At 49.2% G+C, this 14,780-nt stretch overlaps 1 protein-coding gene across 3 annotated transcripts; it reads left to right on the forward strand.

Moving 5' to 3' along the window:
- Positions 1 to 3,710: 3,710 nt before the first annotated feature.
- PROKR2 (prokineticin receptor 2) lies at positions 3,711 to 14,531 on the forward strand. Of its 3 annotated transcripts, none has more exons than XM_047747055.1 (3): positions 3,711 to 3,856; positions 6,062 to 6,654; positions 12,649 to 14,531. In XM_047747055.1, exons 2-3 carry the CDS (start codon positions 6,197 to 6,199, stop codon positions 13,343 to 13,345), a joined length of 1,155 nt encoding a protein of 384 aa, XP_047603011.1. In that variant the 5' UTR covers positions 3,711 to 3,856; positions 6,062 to 6,196; the 3' UTR covers positions 13,346 to 14,531. The 3 variants fall into 3 exon arrangements, with proteins under 3 accessions (XP_047603011.1, XP_047603013.1, XP_047603012.1); XM_047747057.1 differs by having other exon boundaries at positions 6,092 to 6,654; XM_047747056.1 differs by lacking the exon at positions 3,711 to 3,856 and adding an exon at positions 4,500 to 4,673.
- Positions 14,532 to 14,780: the final 249 nt, after the last annotated feature.

Consider the following 14,780-nt stretch of genomic DNA (forward strand, 5'->3'; position numbering starts at 1 on the left):
GAGGTGAGAAGGATGCTTTTCGAGGTATCCTTTTGTGTATGTTTTGATTTTTGAATCATGTGAATTTTTATTGATTTGAAAATTTTTATGACAAGGTAGTCTTATATAAAAGACATTTTTAATCACATTTTAATCAAGTGTGGAAGTATGGGAAGTTCAGGTTGTTTGTTTCCAGTTCCTTGTTAAACTAAAGAATGCTGCTATCAACGTCTTTGTAGGGAAATCTTTAACTGCTCCGTTCATTATTTCCAAAGGAAAAACCCATTAAAATATAATTTCTGCATTAAAGGGTAGAAAATTTCCAGGCCTTTTTTTAATGTGTTAAAAAGTCAAGCTCCAGAAAATCTGTACCCACTTTTTTTTTAAAAAGAGACTTTGTTCTTTAGAGCAGATTTAGGTTCACAGCAAAATGTAGCTGAAGGTACAGAGATTTCTCATATCCCCGTACCCCCTCCCCCGCTCCCACACATGCCTCCCCCGTTACCAACATCCCACACCAGAGTGGTACATATGTTGTAATCGAGGAACCTACACTGACACATTATTATCACCCAAAACCCATAATTCACATGAGGGTTCATTCCTGCTCTGGTACTTTCTATGGGTTTGAACCAATGTATTAATTGACCCATATCCACCATCATAGTATCATAAAAAGTGGTGTCACTGCCGTAAAAATCCTCCATGCTCCAACTGTCTATCACCTCCTCTTGCCTAACTTCTGGCAACCACTGATGATCTTACTGTCCCCATAGTTTTGCCTTTTCCAGGATGTCATAGAATTGGAATGGTACAGTAGGTGGCCTTTTAAATGGGATTCTTTCACTCAGTAATACACACTAAAGGCTCTTCAGGGTCTGTACATGACTTGATGGAGGGCTCATTTCTTTTTTAGCCTTGGATGACATTCTTTCATCTGGATGTACTCCAGATAATTGATCCATTTAACTACTGAGGGACATCTTGGTTGCTTCCAAATTTTGGTGATTATGAACAAAACTGCTATTAACATCCATTTGCAGGTTTTTGTGTAGAATACATTTTAAACTGCTTTGGGTAAAGCTTTTGGGTATGTGATTGCTATATTTTATGGTAAGAATATGTTTAGTTTTGTAAAGACCCACCAAACCTCCAAAGTGGCTGTACCATTTGGCATTCCCACCGCAAATGAACGAGAGTTCCTGATGTTCCACTTCCTCACCAGCCTTTGGCATTGTCCATGTTCTGGACATTGGTCATTCTAATAAGTATGTAGTGGTATCTCATTGATTTTTTTTCAAAGATTTTTGTTTATTTATTTATTTGAGAGAGGAGAGAGAGAGAGTGAGAGAGAGCACGGGTGGGGAAGAGGAGCAGAGGGAGAGGGAGAGGCAAACTCCCTGCTGAGCAGGGAGCCGGATGGGGGACTCGATCCTAGGATCCCGGGATCATGACCTGAGCTGAAGGCAGATGTTTAACTGACTGAGCCACCCAGGCACCCCTCATGGATGTTTTAATTTACATTTCCCTGATGATACATGCTTAGTTACATCTGTATATCTTGTTGTGAGGTGTCAATGAAGGTTTGGGCCAAATTTTTAATTGGCTTGTTTGTTTTCTTATTGAATGAGTTTTCAGAGTTCTTTATGTATTGGGGGTAAAAGACCTTTATCAGATGTATCTTTTGCAAATCTTTTTCTCCCAGTCTGTAGTTTGCCTTTTAATTTTTCTTGACAGTGTCTCTTGCAGAGCTGACATTTTTAATCTTAATGAAGTCCAACTTCGTAATTCTTTTCTTTTATGGATCCTGCCTTTGTTGCTGTATCTAAAAAGCCATCACCAAATCCAAGGTCATCTAGATTTTCTCCTGTTTCATCTTCTAGGAGTTTTATAGTTTTGCATTTTACAGTTGAGTCTGTGATACCCTTTGAGTTAACTTTTGTGACAGCTATAAAGTCTGTGTGTAGATTGATTTTTTTTACATGTGGATGTCTAATTATTCCAGCGCCATTTGTTGAAAAGAATTTTTCTCCATTGTACTGCCTTTCCTCCTTTGTCAAAAATCAAAAGACTGTATTTCTGTGGATCTATTTCTGGGCTCTCTGTTCCCTTCCATTGATCTATTTGCCTATTCTTTCACTAATACCACACTGCCTTGATTACTGTAGCTTTATAGTAAGTCTTGATATCGGGTAATGTCAGTCCTCCAACTTTGACTTCTCCTTTAATGTTGTGTTAGCTCTCCTGAATCTTCATATAAACTTTGGAATCTCTTTGTTGATATCCACAAAATAACTTGCTGGATTTTGATTGGGATTTTATTGACTGTATGGGTCAAGTTGGGGAAAACAGACATCTTGACAAGATTGAGCCTTCCTATTGGTGAACATGAAATTTCTCTCCATTTATTTAATTCTTCTTTGATTTCTGTCATTAGGGTTTTGTAGTTTTCCTCATATGGACATTATACATATTTTGCTAGATTTATACCTAAGCATTTTATTGTGGGGGCTACTGATGTAAATAGTATTATATTCTAAATTTCAAGTTCCACTTGTTCATTCCTGGTATCTAGGAAAGCAGTTGACTTCTTGGGGGGATGAGGAGAGAGGTTGGGGAGGGGCAGGGTGAAAGGGAGAGAATCTTAAGAAGGCTCCCCACCCAACCCCATGGAGGCTGGATCTCTCAACCCTGAGATCATGATCTGGGCCAAAGTCAAGAGTCCGGCATTTAACTAACTGAGCCACCCATGCGCCCCAAAACATTTGACTTTTGTATATTAATCTTGTATCCTTAAACTTTGTTATAATCATTTATTAGTTAGAGTAATTTTTTTTTTTTTGGTCAATTTCTTCGGATTTCCTAGACATCATGCCGTCTGCAACACAGAGCATTTTATTTCTTCCTTTCCAATCCGAAAAAAGAATCTGCCCAATCTGTGTAAGAAAACCAAGGACCAGAGAGGCAATAGAAACTGCCTAAAATCAGAGCCTGGCGGGAGCAAGGTGGAGGCTTCTGGAAACACGGCTCCAGACAGACAGGCGGGATGGGATGTGGGATGGGAAGCGGGATGATGGTCTTTGAAAGGCCAAGGACTCGGGCAGTGGTGGGTATGGTTATCTCAGGGTTCCGGTGAGGACCTCAGGGTAGGCGATTTCAGCAGGGCAACCTGCCCGGAATTCCCAGCTTCCCCGGGGGCCTCCGTCTCCACCACCACCCACCCCAAAGGGCCCACTCTGCACCCCCAAATTCTCCCCAGCACCAGCTCTCGGGCACACGGAATGTACCTCAGCCTACTCCTGAACGAGTCGCCCTTTGCGGGAGCGGACGATAGCACGGGGCTCTTGTCAAAGGCTGGACACTCGGCTTGGTGACCCACGCGAGGCGCCTCAGCGGGGGCACTGGGGGCCTTACCGGTTCCTCGGAATCCGCACCCTCTAACCCCAGCTGCTTAAGTCCCATTCATACTCGGGTGCGAGGACGCAGGAGCCCCTGCGAATGGCCAACCCGGCGGACTGGATATCCGTGCCAACGCAACCAGAACTCCGCGCGCCCCATGCGGGGGGCACACCAGGTGCAGAAGCGCAGCGCCCACCCTGAGCCGCTGTGCGGAGCGAGGCCGGCTGGGTACCCCAGGGCGGAGTCGAGCGCGGGGCGGGGCGCACCGGGCCGGGTCCGAGGCGCCGTGCTGAACAGCAGGGGCGGAGCGCCAACACCAGCGGGAAGACAGAGATCGCGACGCGCGGGGGAAGCGCGCTGGAGCAAGGAAGAAAGGACACCCCGTACGCAGCGCTACTGCACGCACAAGTTGGGTTCCCCCAGGACCAAACCGAGCGGCCAGGGCAGCCGAGCGAACCGGGAGGAGGCGCCCAGGCAGGTAGGTACTGAGCTGTATACCGGGCCTCCCTTGGTGCGGCGGGGGGCTTCGCCCGGCCTGGGGGCGCAGATGCCCACTTTTTTTCTCGGGGGGATTCTGGTGCCTTGGCCTCCCGCAGCTTTCGGGAGGTGCTCGGGCTGGCTCCAAGTGGAAGAGTTCCTTCCGGGAGAGTCCACCACCCACCACGGGCCCGCCAGGACCGGGCGACGGGAAGCCGAGACTGGGGCGCGCGGGCGCGGGCGGAGGGGGCCGGGCCGGCGGGTGCTGGGTGGGCGGGCGAACGCCAAACTGCAGGGGAGGGCATGGGCGGGGAGGGGGGCATCTTGTTGAAAGAGAGACTGAAAAGGGAAGCCTCTCCGGGAGAATTCCTGCTCACCGGGTCCTGCCCCTACCCCCCAGTTTTCTTTTCATCCGGAGGCCTCGCATGCTTAGTTTTACGAGCCTCAATTTCTGACTCGATTCCCGCCCTTGTTGGGCGGCGCCTCCGGGACCGCGCGGTCGCGCGGGGGGTGAGTAAGGGAGGGCAGGGGAGGGAGACTGCTCCCGGAGCGGATGGATCTGGGACGGGGAGTGCATCCTCCGAAAAATGGGGCCGGGACCTGAGCCACTCGGGCTCACGTCCTCTCCTCCGGGGTCGGGGACTGGGGAGCCGCGGAGCGCAGAAGGCGGGAGGACGCGAGTCCTGCTTCCCGGTCTCGGGCTGAGCGCTGTCTGGAGGGACTGGGGTTTTGCAGGAGAGGGAGAAGCCATCCGGACGGAGGACACTCCCGGCCGCGGGCGCCGCTGGCACCCCATCTGTCGAAGGTCCTTCCCTCGGGTACGCAGCCGGCGGACGTGCCGCAGGTCGGAGTGGCCCGGCCACCCTGCCACTGTTGTCCCTGCTGCTATGGTTCCCATCCCTCGCTCTCCCCCTCCTCTGACAGGGCCGAGCCAAATCCACTGTCCAGTTTGGTCCACTTCTTGCTACCAGCATTCGGGGGCCCCCACGCTTGGGGTCGTTTCCAGTTGTGTTAAGCGGGAAGAGGCGGATCACAGTTTGATGGCTTGGGGTCCTCATTCTTCGGGTTTGGGAATCTGAGCAAAGTGGTTCTGAGGCCCTCAGACGCCTTGCACCCCATTGTGGCCCCTCTCCTGAGGACTTAGTACTTCAGAGACTTTATTTTCCTTTGCCGTGGACATCTTGAGGTACTGAGAACATAAAGAACTCAGGCAATGAAAGACATTTCAACCCTCGGGTCCTGCTGGGTCCTCACTGACACCACCTTCCCCCCGCCCCCAACCTCCATTCTTGGGGGCTCTTTTCGGTTGAAGGGGAGGAGCCACCACTTTCAGAGGCCGGAGACCTTGGTGACCAGATGTGGTGCCTCTCAGTTAGGGTTGATACTGGTTGGGAACTGGGTGGGGGTCTGGTAAAGGGGACAGGGAGCTGATCAGAAGAGTGGGAGCAGGGAGGAGAAGCAGACAAAGCATTTCTTTTTAGATCTGGTTCCTAAAGCACAGAGGGAACAGAATTCCCTCCCATCCTCAGTCCCCTTCACCTACAGAATCCTGGGCGGATCCCCATTCATACATTCCACAGACTCCTGTCCCGCCCCTACTGTGTGCCAGGTCCTGGGCTAGGCAACAGGAATTTGGTTTACAGGAAGATCAGGACTCAGACAGTGTAAATCACTAGCCCAGGATGACTCAGCCTGTCCATGTGAAAATGGATTTGGTGATTTCCGCGTCCACGGTTTGGCCAGGACATAGGGAGCAGTGCCCTGCTTTGGAGGAAAGACCCTGCTGTGTGTATTCCTGTCCTCCAGCTTCATTGTCCTTAGCCAACAGATGGCACAACTTTGTGACTGCTGCGGAATCCTGGGGCAGCTGCCTGGACAGCTTGGGAAACTTTGCGAAGACCCTGCGGGAGCTGATGGTGGGAAAGGGAGCGCGACTGGGCAGTCACACTTGTGCTGGCCTTTGGGAAAAGGGCAAAGATGCAGGTTGTTGTTGGATGTCTTTGGAGAGACCTTCTGTGCCCAGTACTGCCTGTCAGCCCGTGGAAGATTTCCCAATTTCCAGATCTCTTGTCTCCCCTCCCATGTACCCTGGCTAGTTCTGTCTGAGGGGAGTCCCTGGGTCTGGTCAGCCTCTACTTGGGGAGCTCTGGTAGCATACTACCAGGCGTTCTCCTGTAGGGTGCCCACTGGTTGTGTCTCCTTTCAGGGTCCAGGATGACATTTTGACTCTCCTCAGGGATGCGGGCAGTGTGCTAGGCTGGGTGAGTCGTGACACCCGAAGGTCTGAACCCCCAGCTCAACGCGCTGAGACTCACACATCACTCCACCTGCTGTCTCCGCCATGGCAGCCCAGCATGGAAACACTAGCTTTGCCCCCAACTTCAATCTGGCTCAAGACTCCACCTCCCCCTTCCCCTTCAACTTCAGCTACGGTGATTATGAACTCCCTCTGGATGAGGATGAGGACATGACTAAGACCCGGACCTTCTTCGCTGCCAAGATCGTCATCGGTGTGGCACTAGCGGGCATCATGTTGGTCTGCGGTGTGGGCAACTTCGTCTTTATCGCTGCCCTCGCCCGCTATAAGAAGCTGCGCAACCTCACCAACCTGCTCATCGCCAACCTGGCCATCTCCGACTTCCTGGTGGCCATCATCTGCTGCCCCTTCGAGATGGACTACTATGTGGTGCGCCAGCTCTCCTGGGAGCACGGCCACGTGCTCTGTGCCTCCGTCAACTACCTGCGGACCGTCTCTCTCTATGTCTCCACCAATGCCCTGCTGGCCATCGCTATCGACAGGTGAGGATGATGTGGGCTGGTGGGGGGGGCGGGGCACAGATAGGGGGGCAGGCTGCCCCTTTCCTCACTTCCGCTCTAACAGGTTGGCCCTGCTGCTGGTCTGTCTGCCTGCTTCTCTATCCGGGGGAAGAAGAGACCCGGTGTCTCTGCTTGTGCTCAGATTCCCCCCAAACTAGAGTGGGACGCCCAAGCACCCCAGCTCTGGGCCACGCCTGCAGATACCACTTTTGCGGCAGACTGGCCACAAAAGCAAAAGCAGAAGGGTTGGGCCACTGGCTACTCAGAAGCCACAGAAGACTGACTTCACCAGGGCAACTTCTGGTCGAGAGAACACAGCCGAGTTTTTCCTGCCACCCTTCCCCAAACCAAGATCAAGAACATTCCTGACTCCCTTATGCCCTGTACCAGACAGTCCTCCCACCCCAGCTGTCTGATTTCACTCAGCACAGTTTAGTTTTGCCTGTTCTTTAAATTCATGAAAAACGGAATCCTATAGTAATGTACCCTGGTTCCTGGCGGCTTTGTTGTAGAGCCAATTTTAAAGTAAGGTAATGGCCTATTTGTAGGAAAAAGGGAAGGACATCCTTCCTTTTGTTTTCTTGCATACATCCATGGACTCATTTGCATATATTTGCATGAGATGTTCTGGAAGTCCTTGCTCTATTATAAATTTACAAAATTTATAAAATTTCTAGTAGCAACTTAGGACAAATCTTACAAATGTTTTAATTATGTAAACAGCTATAGGCTAGTGTCAGACCACCAGTAGCTCTGTTTTGGGGGTGGGGGGCAATTGCTGAAACATCTTCTGGGTAAACATCTTTTTTCTTTTTGGTCTCCTTTGAACTCGTCAGTTTTTTCCTTGTTCTCGGTGCTACTTAGGTTTGTCATTCTTTTTAATCAACAAATTGATTATTTTCCATAATGAAATATACACAGAAGTAGAAGAGCCATTTTCTTTGCTTAACATAATTCCTGCAGGAGAAACCATTTTGTTATTACAGCTCTGAGGCTCTCCAGCCCTCAAACCAGTGTTTACAAAAGGTAACTGTCAACCAAAGGTACGAAATTGCCCCTGGCAAATGATACAAAGTCAGATCTGGTGCCACCCCAGCCCTACTGAAAGAGAATCCCTTGAGCTCCGTCCCAGGAATCTGCGTTTTTATTCATTTCCCTGAGGGATTCTGATGCTCACTTGGGGAGAGTTATGCTGTTCTCATCCCCTTTGTCCCACTGAAACGTTTGTCTTTATCATGTTGGGGGTTTTGGGCAACATAGGAGTTTCTCAGAAAGCAACCATCCAGTTACATCACAAAGAGTGGTTCCTTTTTCACCCCAAACCAGCTTTCTGGCTCCAGTCTTCGGATATCCCAGGCTGGAAACATTACCATCGGTCTTTTTTTTTTTTTTTTAAGTTTTTATCTGAATTCCAGTTAGTTAACACACAGTCTAACAGTAATGATTGAACAGTCCCATTCAACACCTGGCACTCATCACAAGAACACTCTCTAATCCCCATGATCTGTTCCTCCCATCCCCTCACCCTCCTCCCCTCCGGTAGCCACCAGTCTGTTCTTCGTTGTAAAACTGTTTCTCGGTTTGATCCTCTCTCTCTTTTTTCCCCTTCGATCATCTGTTTGCTTCTTAAATTCCACATATAGTGAAATCATATGGTATTTGTCTTTCTGTGACTGACTTATTTCGCTTAGCATTATACTCTCTAGCTCCATCCGTGTTGTTGCAAATGGCAAGATTTTATTCTTTTTTATGGCTGAGTAATATTCCTGTGTGTGTGTGTGTGTACAATATATGCTAATATATATATAGACCACATCTTCTTCATCCATTCATCAATTGATAGACACTTGGGCTGTTTCCATCATTTGGCTATTGTAAATAAGGCTGCTATAAATACAGGGGTGCATGTACCCCTTTGAACTAGTGTTTCTTTGGGTAAATACCCAGCAGTGGGATGGCTAGATCAGAGGATAGTTTCTACTTTTAACTTTTTGAGGAGCCTCCAAACTGTTCTTCACAGCAGCTGAACCAGCTTACATTTTTACCAACAGCACATAAAGTTCCTTTTTCTCCACGTCTTCACCAACACCTGTTGTTTCTTGTGTTTTTTATTTTAGCCATTCTGACAGGTAGGAGGTGATATCTCACTGTAGTTTTGCTTTGCATTTCCCTGATGAGGAGTGATGCTGAGCATGTCTATTGCCCATCTGTATGTCTTCTTTGGAGAAATGTCTGCTCATGTCTTCTGCCCATTTTTTCTTTGGATTATTTGTTTTTTGGGTGTTGAGTTGGATAAGTTCTCTATATGTTTTGGATACTAACCCTTCATTGGATATGTCATTTGCAAATACCTTCTCCCATTCCAGAGGATACCTTTTAGTTCTGTTGACTGTTTCCTTTGCTGTGAAATGCTTTTTATTTAGATGTAGTCCCAGTAGTTCATTTTTGCTTTTGTTTCCCTTGCCTCAGGAGACAGATTTAGAAAAATGTTGCTGCAGCCGAGGTGAGAGATTACTGCCTGTTCTCTCCTCTAGGATTTTTATGGCTTCAGGTCTCACATTTAGGTCTTTAATCCATTTTAAATTTACTTGTGTATATGGTGTAAGAAAGTGGTCTGGTTTCATTCTTTTGCATGTAGCTGACCACTGGAGCATGGGAAGCAGAGCCTGAGATGCAAAGGTGAGGACTGTTCTGGAAATCCTGTACAGCTAACCAAGAGGACTGTCGAAGCAGAGCTAATTCAGGACACACACACACTCTCTCTCTTTCTCTCTTTTCCTCTGCCCGCCCCCCACCACCATGTAGTTTCAGCATGAAAAGTATCTCAATAACCAATGCCAGAGAGAATTCCTACATTCCTACCTATTTGGTCATCAACTCTTAAATTCTGATATTTTCTCATCCCATAACATCTTCATTAAAAAGATGTCCCAAAATGCAGAGTTGCCATCAAATAAATCAGAAAGGAAAGAACAATGGCCAAGGAGTTACTTGGAACATCTGGGTTCCAAGCTGTGCTCTTGGATAAATCCCTTATCTTCCTGGGACTTACATATCTTCATCTGTGAAATGGACGTAATAATAACTTCGCTGACAACCTCTCCAGTTTCTTGTCAGGTTCAGAGAAGGTGAACAGACATAAAGCATGTTGGAAGCTATAGGTCTTTGCTAAAACTGATCATTTCCATGACTTGTCCATTGGCAAGAGGGACATCTGCAAGGTCTTTGTTACCATCTGCCTACTTGGACGTGTGTGTCCCGAGATCCGCACTCTCCTAGGGTCTGTAGAAGAGGTCTCTAGGAAACCAGGTCCTCTGCACATGAACCTCGCTCTTCTTCTGGCTGTGGCATCCCAGAAACGCTAGTAGATAGCCCTTCTGATATTTCTTTCCTTTTTTTTTTTTTTTAAGATTTTATTTTTTTATTTGACAGACAGAGATCACAAGTAGGCAGAGAGGCAGACAGAGAGAGGGAGAAGCAGGCTCCCTGCTGAGCAGAGAGCCTGATGTGGGGCTCGACCCCAGGACCCTGGGATCATGACCTGAGTTGAAGGCAGAGGCTTTAACCCACTGAGCCACCCAGGTGCCCCTTTAAAAAAAAATTTTTTTTAAGATTTTATTTATTTATTTGACGGAGATAGAGATCACAAGCAGGCAGAGAGGCAGGCAGAGAGAGAGGGAGAAGCAGGCTCCCCGCTGAGCAGAGAGCCCAATGCTGGGCTCAATCCCAGGACCCTGAGATCATGACCTTAGCCCAAGGCAGAGGCTTAACCCACTGAGCCACCCAACTGATATTTCTATATAGCAGGACAGGCATGTTTTATCAAGGAGTAAACTGAAGTGCCCAGGGAGGCCTGTGTCTCTCCCACCCACCTGTATCAGGGTTTGTAAGCTTATCTAACTGAGTATAAAGTAGTCCCAGTGCTCACTATCCAATACCAGTGTCATCACAGTGAAAGTGAAAGTTTGGCCATCCATCTTTCTTATAATTTTGCCATATTTTTCAATTGACTTAGAACCTGCGTGCTATTTATTAGGCTCTCCTGTTGTAAAGCACATGAAATTCCATGTGCTGCCTTGACATCTTCGAGCCCCACAGAGCCGCCAAGGTCTCCAGCCATGAGGTCCTCTGTTCTTGCCAGATACCCCCCCTCCACCCAGCAGGAAAGCCTCCTAACCTGCTATTCCTCTCTCTGCTAGACCAACTGCACCCCGATCCTCAATCTGATGGGTTTCCCCTCGTTGTCACCTGGCAGAATTATTCAGACAAGCCAGTCGCTTCCTCCCATGGGAGTCGAGGGTCACTTCGTCCTCTTGTCACTATAAAGCCTGCTGCCCACAGCCCCTGTTGGTTCCTTCTATCCCTGGGTGCAACTCCCACGTGACCCTGCAGGGTAGGCACCATCCCTCTCTCTCCCTGAGCTGTGAGTATATGTGACTAGTTAACTGCTGTTGATCTTGTCCGCCCAGTGTCAGGTGTTGTGTGTTCACTCATCTTGTACTGTGTAGGTTGGGAGAATCCTGCCTTCATCGGGGAGTGAATAGGAGGTGGCCAGAATCTCAGTATCTTCCTGAAGCATTCCCAGACTATGTCACTAGCATAATGACCGTGTCTTCCTTCAAGTTATTTTTAACCTATCACTTGGTTATTCTAGGTCTGGGGTGGAAGAGAAACTCTCTGAGGTCAAGGACTGTGTCGTCTTCTACTTTGTCTCCATCTACATAGGTTGGGCACACAGTAGGACCAGCAACCTGTCGTGCAATTCCCAGATCATAGCGGGTGTAATTGATGTCCCTCTTGTATCCCGTTACTAATACTTCGGTGCACACCTGTCCATTCCCACTTGCCAACCAACACCTGCCTTTCTTTGCTTGAAGGCTTTCTCTGGCTCCCTCACCAATGACTCTGCTGGTTGGTGAAACAATATCCTGGATCCCCCACCCCGGGGTGCCCCACATCTGCTCCAGGGGTTCCTCAGCAGGAATAAGCATCAGCTGCCTACAGTGAAGCCTTGCTCCATAACAGCCTATATTGAGCCCCCAAAGGCCTCCAACCTCTTTCCCAGGCTCACTGGAAAGATCAGGATAAAGCCTCATGCTGTGTGCTGCTTTAAGATGTCAAGGCAACATCACACACCTCATCTGAGCTTGAGGCAGCCTGGGGAGGTAGTTGTAAAAGTTTGGTATCAGGAGCTGGCATTCTGGTCCTTGCACTCAGTGAGGTTGGTCATTTCCTTCTCTCCTTAGATAGATTCCTTAGATTCCACGCCAAGCCCAGCCCCTACTCTCCTTCCTGCTTTGTAAGGCAGGGTGACACCTGGGGTGGGGTGGGGGGTGGGGTGGGGAGAGAAAGCCCTAGTCCACTGCCCTGAGAAGACCCCCATCTCTCTCTCTGAACTCCAGAACCCTTCTTTCCCCTCTTACCCATGAGGCATTTGGAATGAAGAGTTCTGAAAGCTTGAGGTTCTTGGACAGAATGGCAAGACAGAAGGTCAAGGTGGTATCCATAGGACTAACAGTAAAATTCCACCTATATTCATTGAATACCTACTACCTGCGAAGCATCTTACAAACATTATCATACTTAATATTTACAGCAGCCCCGCAAGGTAGGTGTCACTTTATCCCATGTTGCACTTGAAGAAACAAATCTCAGAAACGCTGAGCCAACGGAGGTTGGCGGGGGGGGGGGGGGGGGGGGGGGGGGGGGGGGGGGCGGTGCTGGGAGCTGGGATCTGTTCCACCTGTCTGACCAAAGCCTGTGCTGTTTCCACTAAAGCCCGGCACTACTCCAAATGCCAAAGGATGTTACTAAAATAAGACAAACCCTGTCGAAGCTGGATAATTACACAGGGACTCGTTGTGCCATTCTGTCTGCTTTGGCCGCGTGTTTGGGCTAACCTCCAGCCGGATGTTTCCCTGCATGCCTCCTTATTACTGATGGCTTTCCGCCCCTGCTCTCCCCGCTTCCCCCCAGATATCTCGCCATCGTGCACCCCTTGAAGCCACGGATGAACTATCAAACGGCCTCCTTCCTGATCGCTTTGGTCTGGGTGGTGTCCATCCTCATCGCCATCCCATCGGCCTACTTCACCACGGAGACGGTCCTGTTCATCGTCAAAAGCCAGGAGAAGATCTTCTGCGGCCAGATCTGGCCGGTGGACCAGCAGCTCTACTACAAGTCCTACTTCCTGTTCATCTTCGGCGTGGAGTTCGTGGGCCCGGTGGTGACCATGGCCCTGTGCTATGCCCGGGTCTCCCGTGAGCTGTGGTTCAAGGCGGTGCCGGGCTTCCAGACGGAGCAGATCCGGAAGCGGCTGCGCTGCCGCCGGAAGACGGTGCTGGTGCTCGTGTGCGTGCTCACGGCGTACGTGCTGTGCTGGGCGCCCTTCTACGGCTTCACCATCGTGCGCGACTTCTTCCCCGCCGTGTTCGTCAAGGAGAAGCACTACCTCACGGCCTTCTATGTGGTCGAGTGCATCGCCATGAGCAACAGCATGATCAACACCGTGTGCTTCGTGACAGTCAAGAACAACACCATGAAGTACTTCAAGAAGATGATGCTGCTGCACTGGCGGCCCTCGAACCACGGAAGCAAGTCCAGCGCCGACCTGGACCTCAAAACCAGCGGCGTGCCCGCCACCGAAGAGGTGGACTGTATCAGGCTGAAGTAGCCCGCGGGCGGAAGGCCCGACAGCCAGAACTCCGTGCGTCATCCCCTGGGAGCCAAGTTCAAGACGACTGTGTACCACACTTCACGGCCCTCAAGGGGCTAGAGGCCGCTCAGTCCTGACGGACTGTGGGACTCGAGGCGGGTAACCGCAGCTGAGGTGAACTGAAAACCCACTGTGTGCTGGCCGCACCAAGGAGATTGGACAAGGCCACCGGGAGCTGACATTTACCAGTTACCTACTGTGGGCAAAAATTAAATAACAAGACAAAATGGCAGAAGCTATCGGAATCACCAGTCAGGGAACTCACATGGTTAGCTGCACTCACTCTCCATCGCGCTACCCGCATTCTGTAGCTCATCAGGGCAGCAATGTCAAAGCCTATAGAATAAGCCACTTAGACATGACGGGAAAGGCAAGGGAAAGTTCGTCAGAGTGTGCAGTTTATAGCCTCATGATAAGAGGGTTCATGCCATCCCATTGAACTTTCCCACTCAGCTCCTACTACCTCCTTAAAGATATTCTCTAAGATTCTGGCTGCGAGGAAAATTTTCTCATAACCAGGCCATTGGTTATCTACAATGGTGCAATTTCAAAGGAAAGGACCAGAAAAATCTCTTTTCCATGGATGCTTGCAAGCTCATCATTCTTTTGGGTGAACACAGGCAGTCCTGAAATGAGGAACACACCCAGTCCCTGACACCTTAGCATAAAGGATTTCGGGGGGTTGTAAGGTCAGGGAGGAAGGGGACAGAGAAAGAGGTAGAGCTTCTCCCTGGCAATGGACATAATCCATGTGACTAAGTCTGGATCACTTTCTAGGACAAATCTCTTTTGAGAACAAAGGAAATGAGCTGCACTTGGAAAGGAAAGGCATGGATTCAAGCCTCATGTGACCTGGCTGCTTACTCTCTCTGCTTCTAGGTTTTGGGTAAGTGAAACAAGGATGATGAGAACACCTGTACTGTCTACCTTACAGGACTCTTGGGAGAACCCACAGAGGCCACAGTTGGTGAAAGTGCTTTTTAACTCTACCAGTGATAAAAATGAATAAGTGATATTGGACAGTTTGGATTAGGGAAACCCCATCCACTATAACTTACTGTGAAGAAACACTCCCACTTTTGCATTCCTGTTTTTTGGACCAGAGACCCCTGAACTCTTCACGGTGCAGCCTGTCTTCTGGGCCGGAAAAAAAAGGAACCCCCGTCCTGGGTTAAAATGAGGAAAATTTAACCTCAGAATTTCAATGACGACTGCCCCCTTAGCCTCCTCAGAAGTGTTGACAATCTTCTCTGCATGTTGTCAAGCAGCATGGCCCAAGGCTGCATAAAATTTATATTATTATACATGTGTGGTGATTGTGCATATATGTCTTCAGTTCTTCCTTGGTCCTTTTGAAGCAGAGACTACAAATGGTACCTGGTTTGGGACTGAT

Source organism: Lutra lutra, chromosome 9 (assembly GCF_902655055.1).
Source record: "Lutra lutra chromosome 9, mLutLut1.2, whole genome shotgun sequence".
Lineage (NCBI taxonomy): Eukaryota > Metazoa > Chordata > Mammalia > Carnivora > Mustelidae > Lutra > Lutra lutra.

Bases quoted from the DNA above. Each gene is read 5' to 3' on its own strand.
- PROKR2 (XM_047747055.1), top strand. From the start codon at position 6,197: ATGGCAGCCCAGCATGGAAACACTAGCTTTGCCCCCAACTTCAATCTG. The intron at 6,655-12,648 runs GTGAGGATGATG...GCTTCCCCCCAG, and splicing joins CTGGCCATCGCTATCGACAG to ATATCTCGCCATCGTGCACC.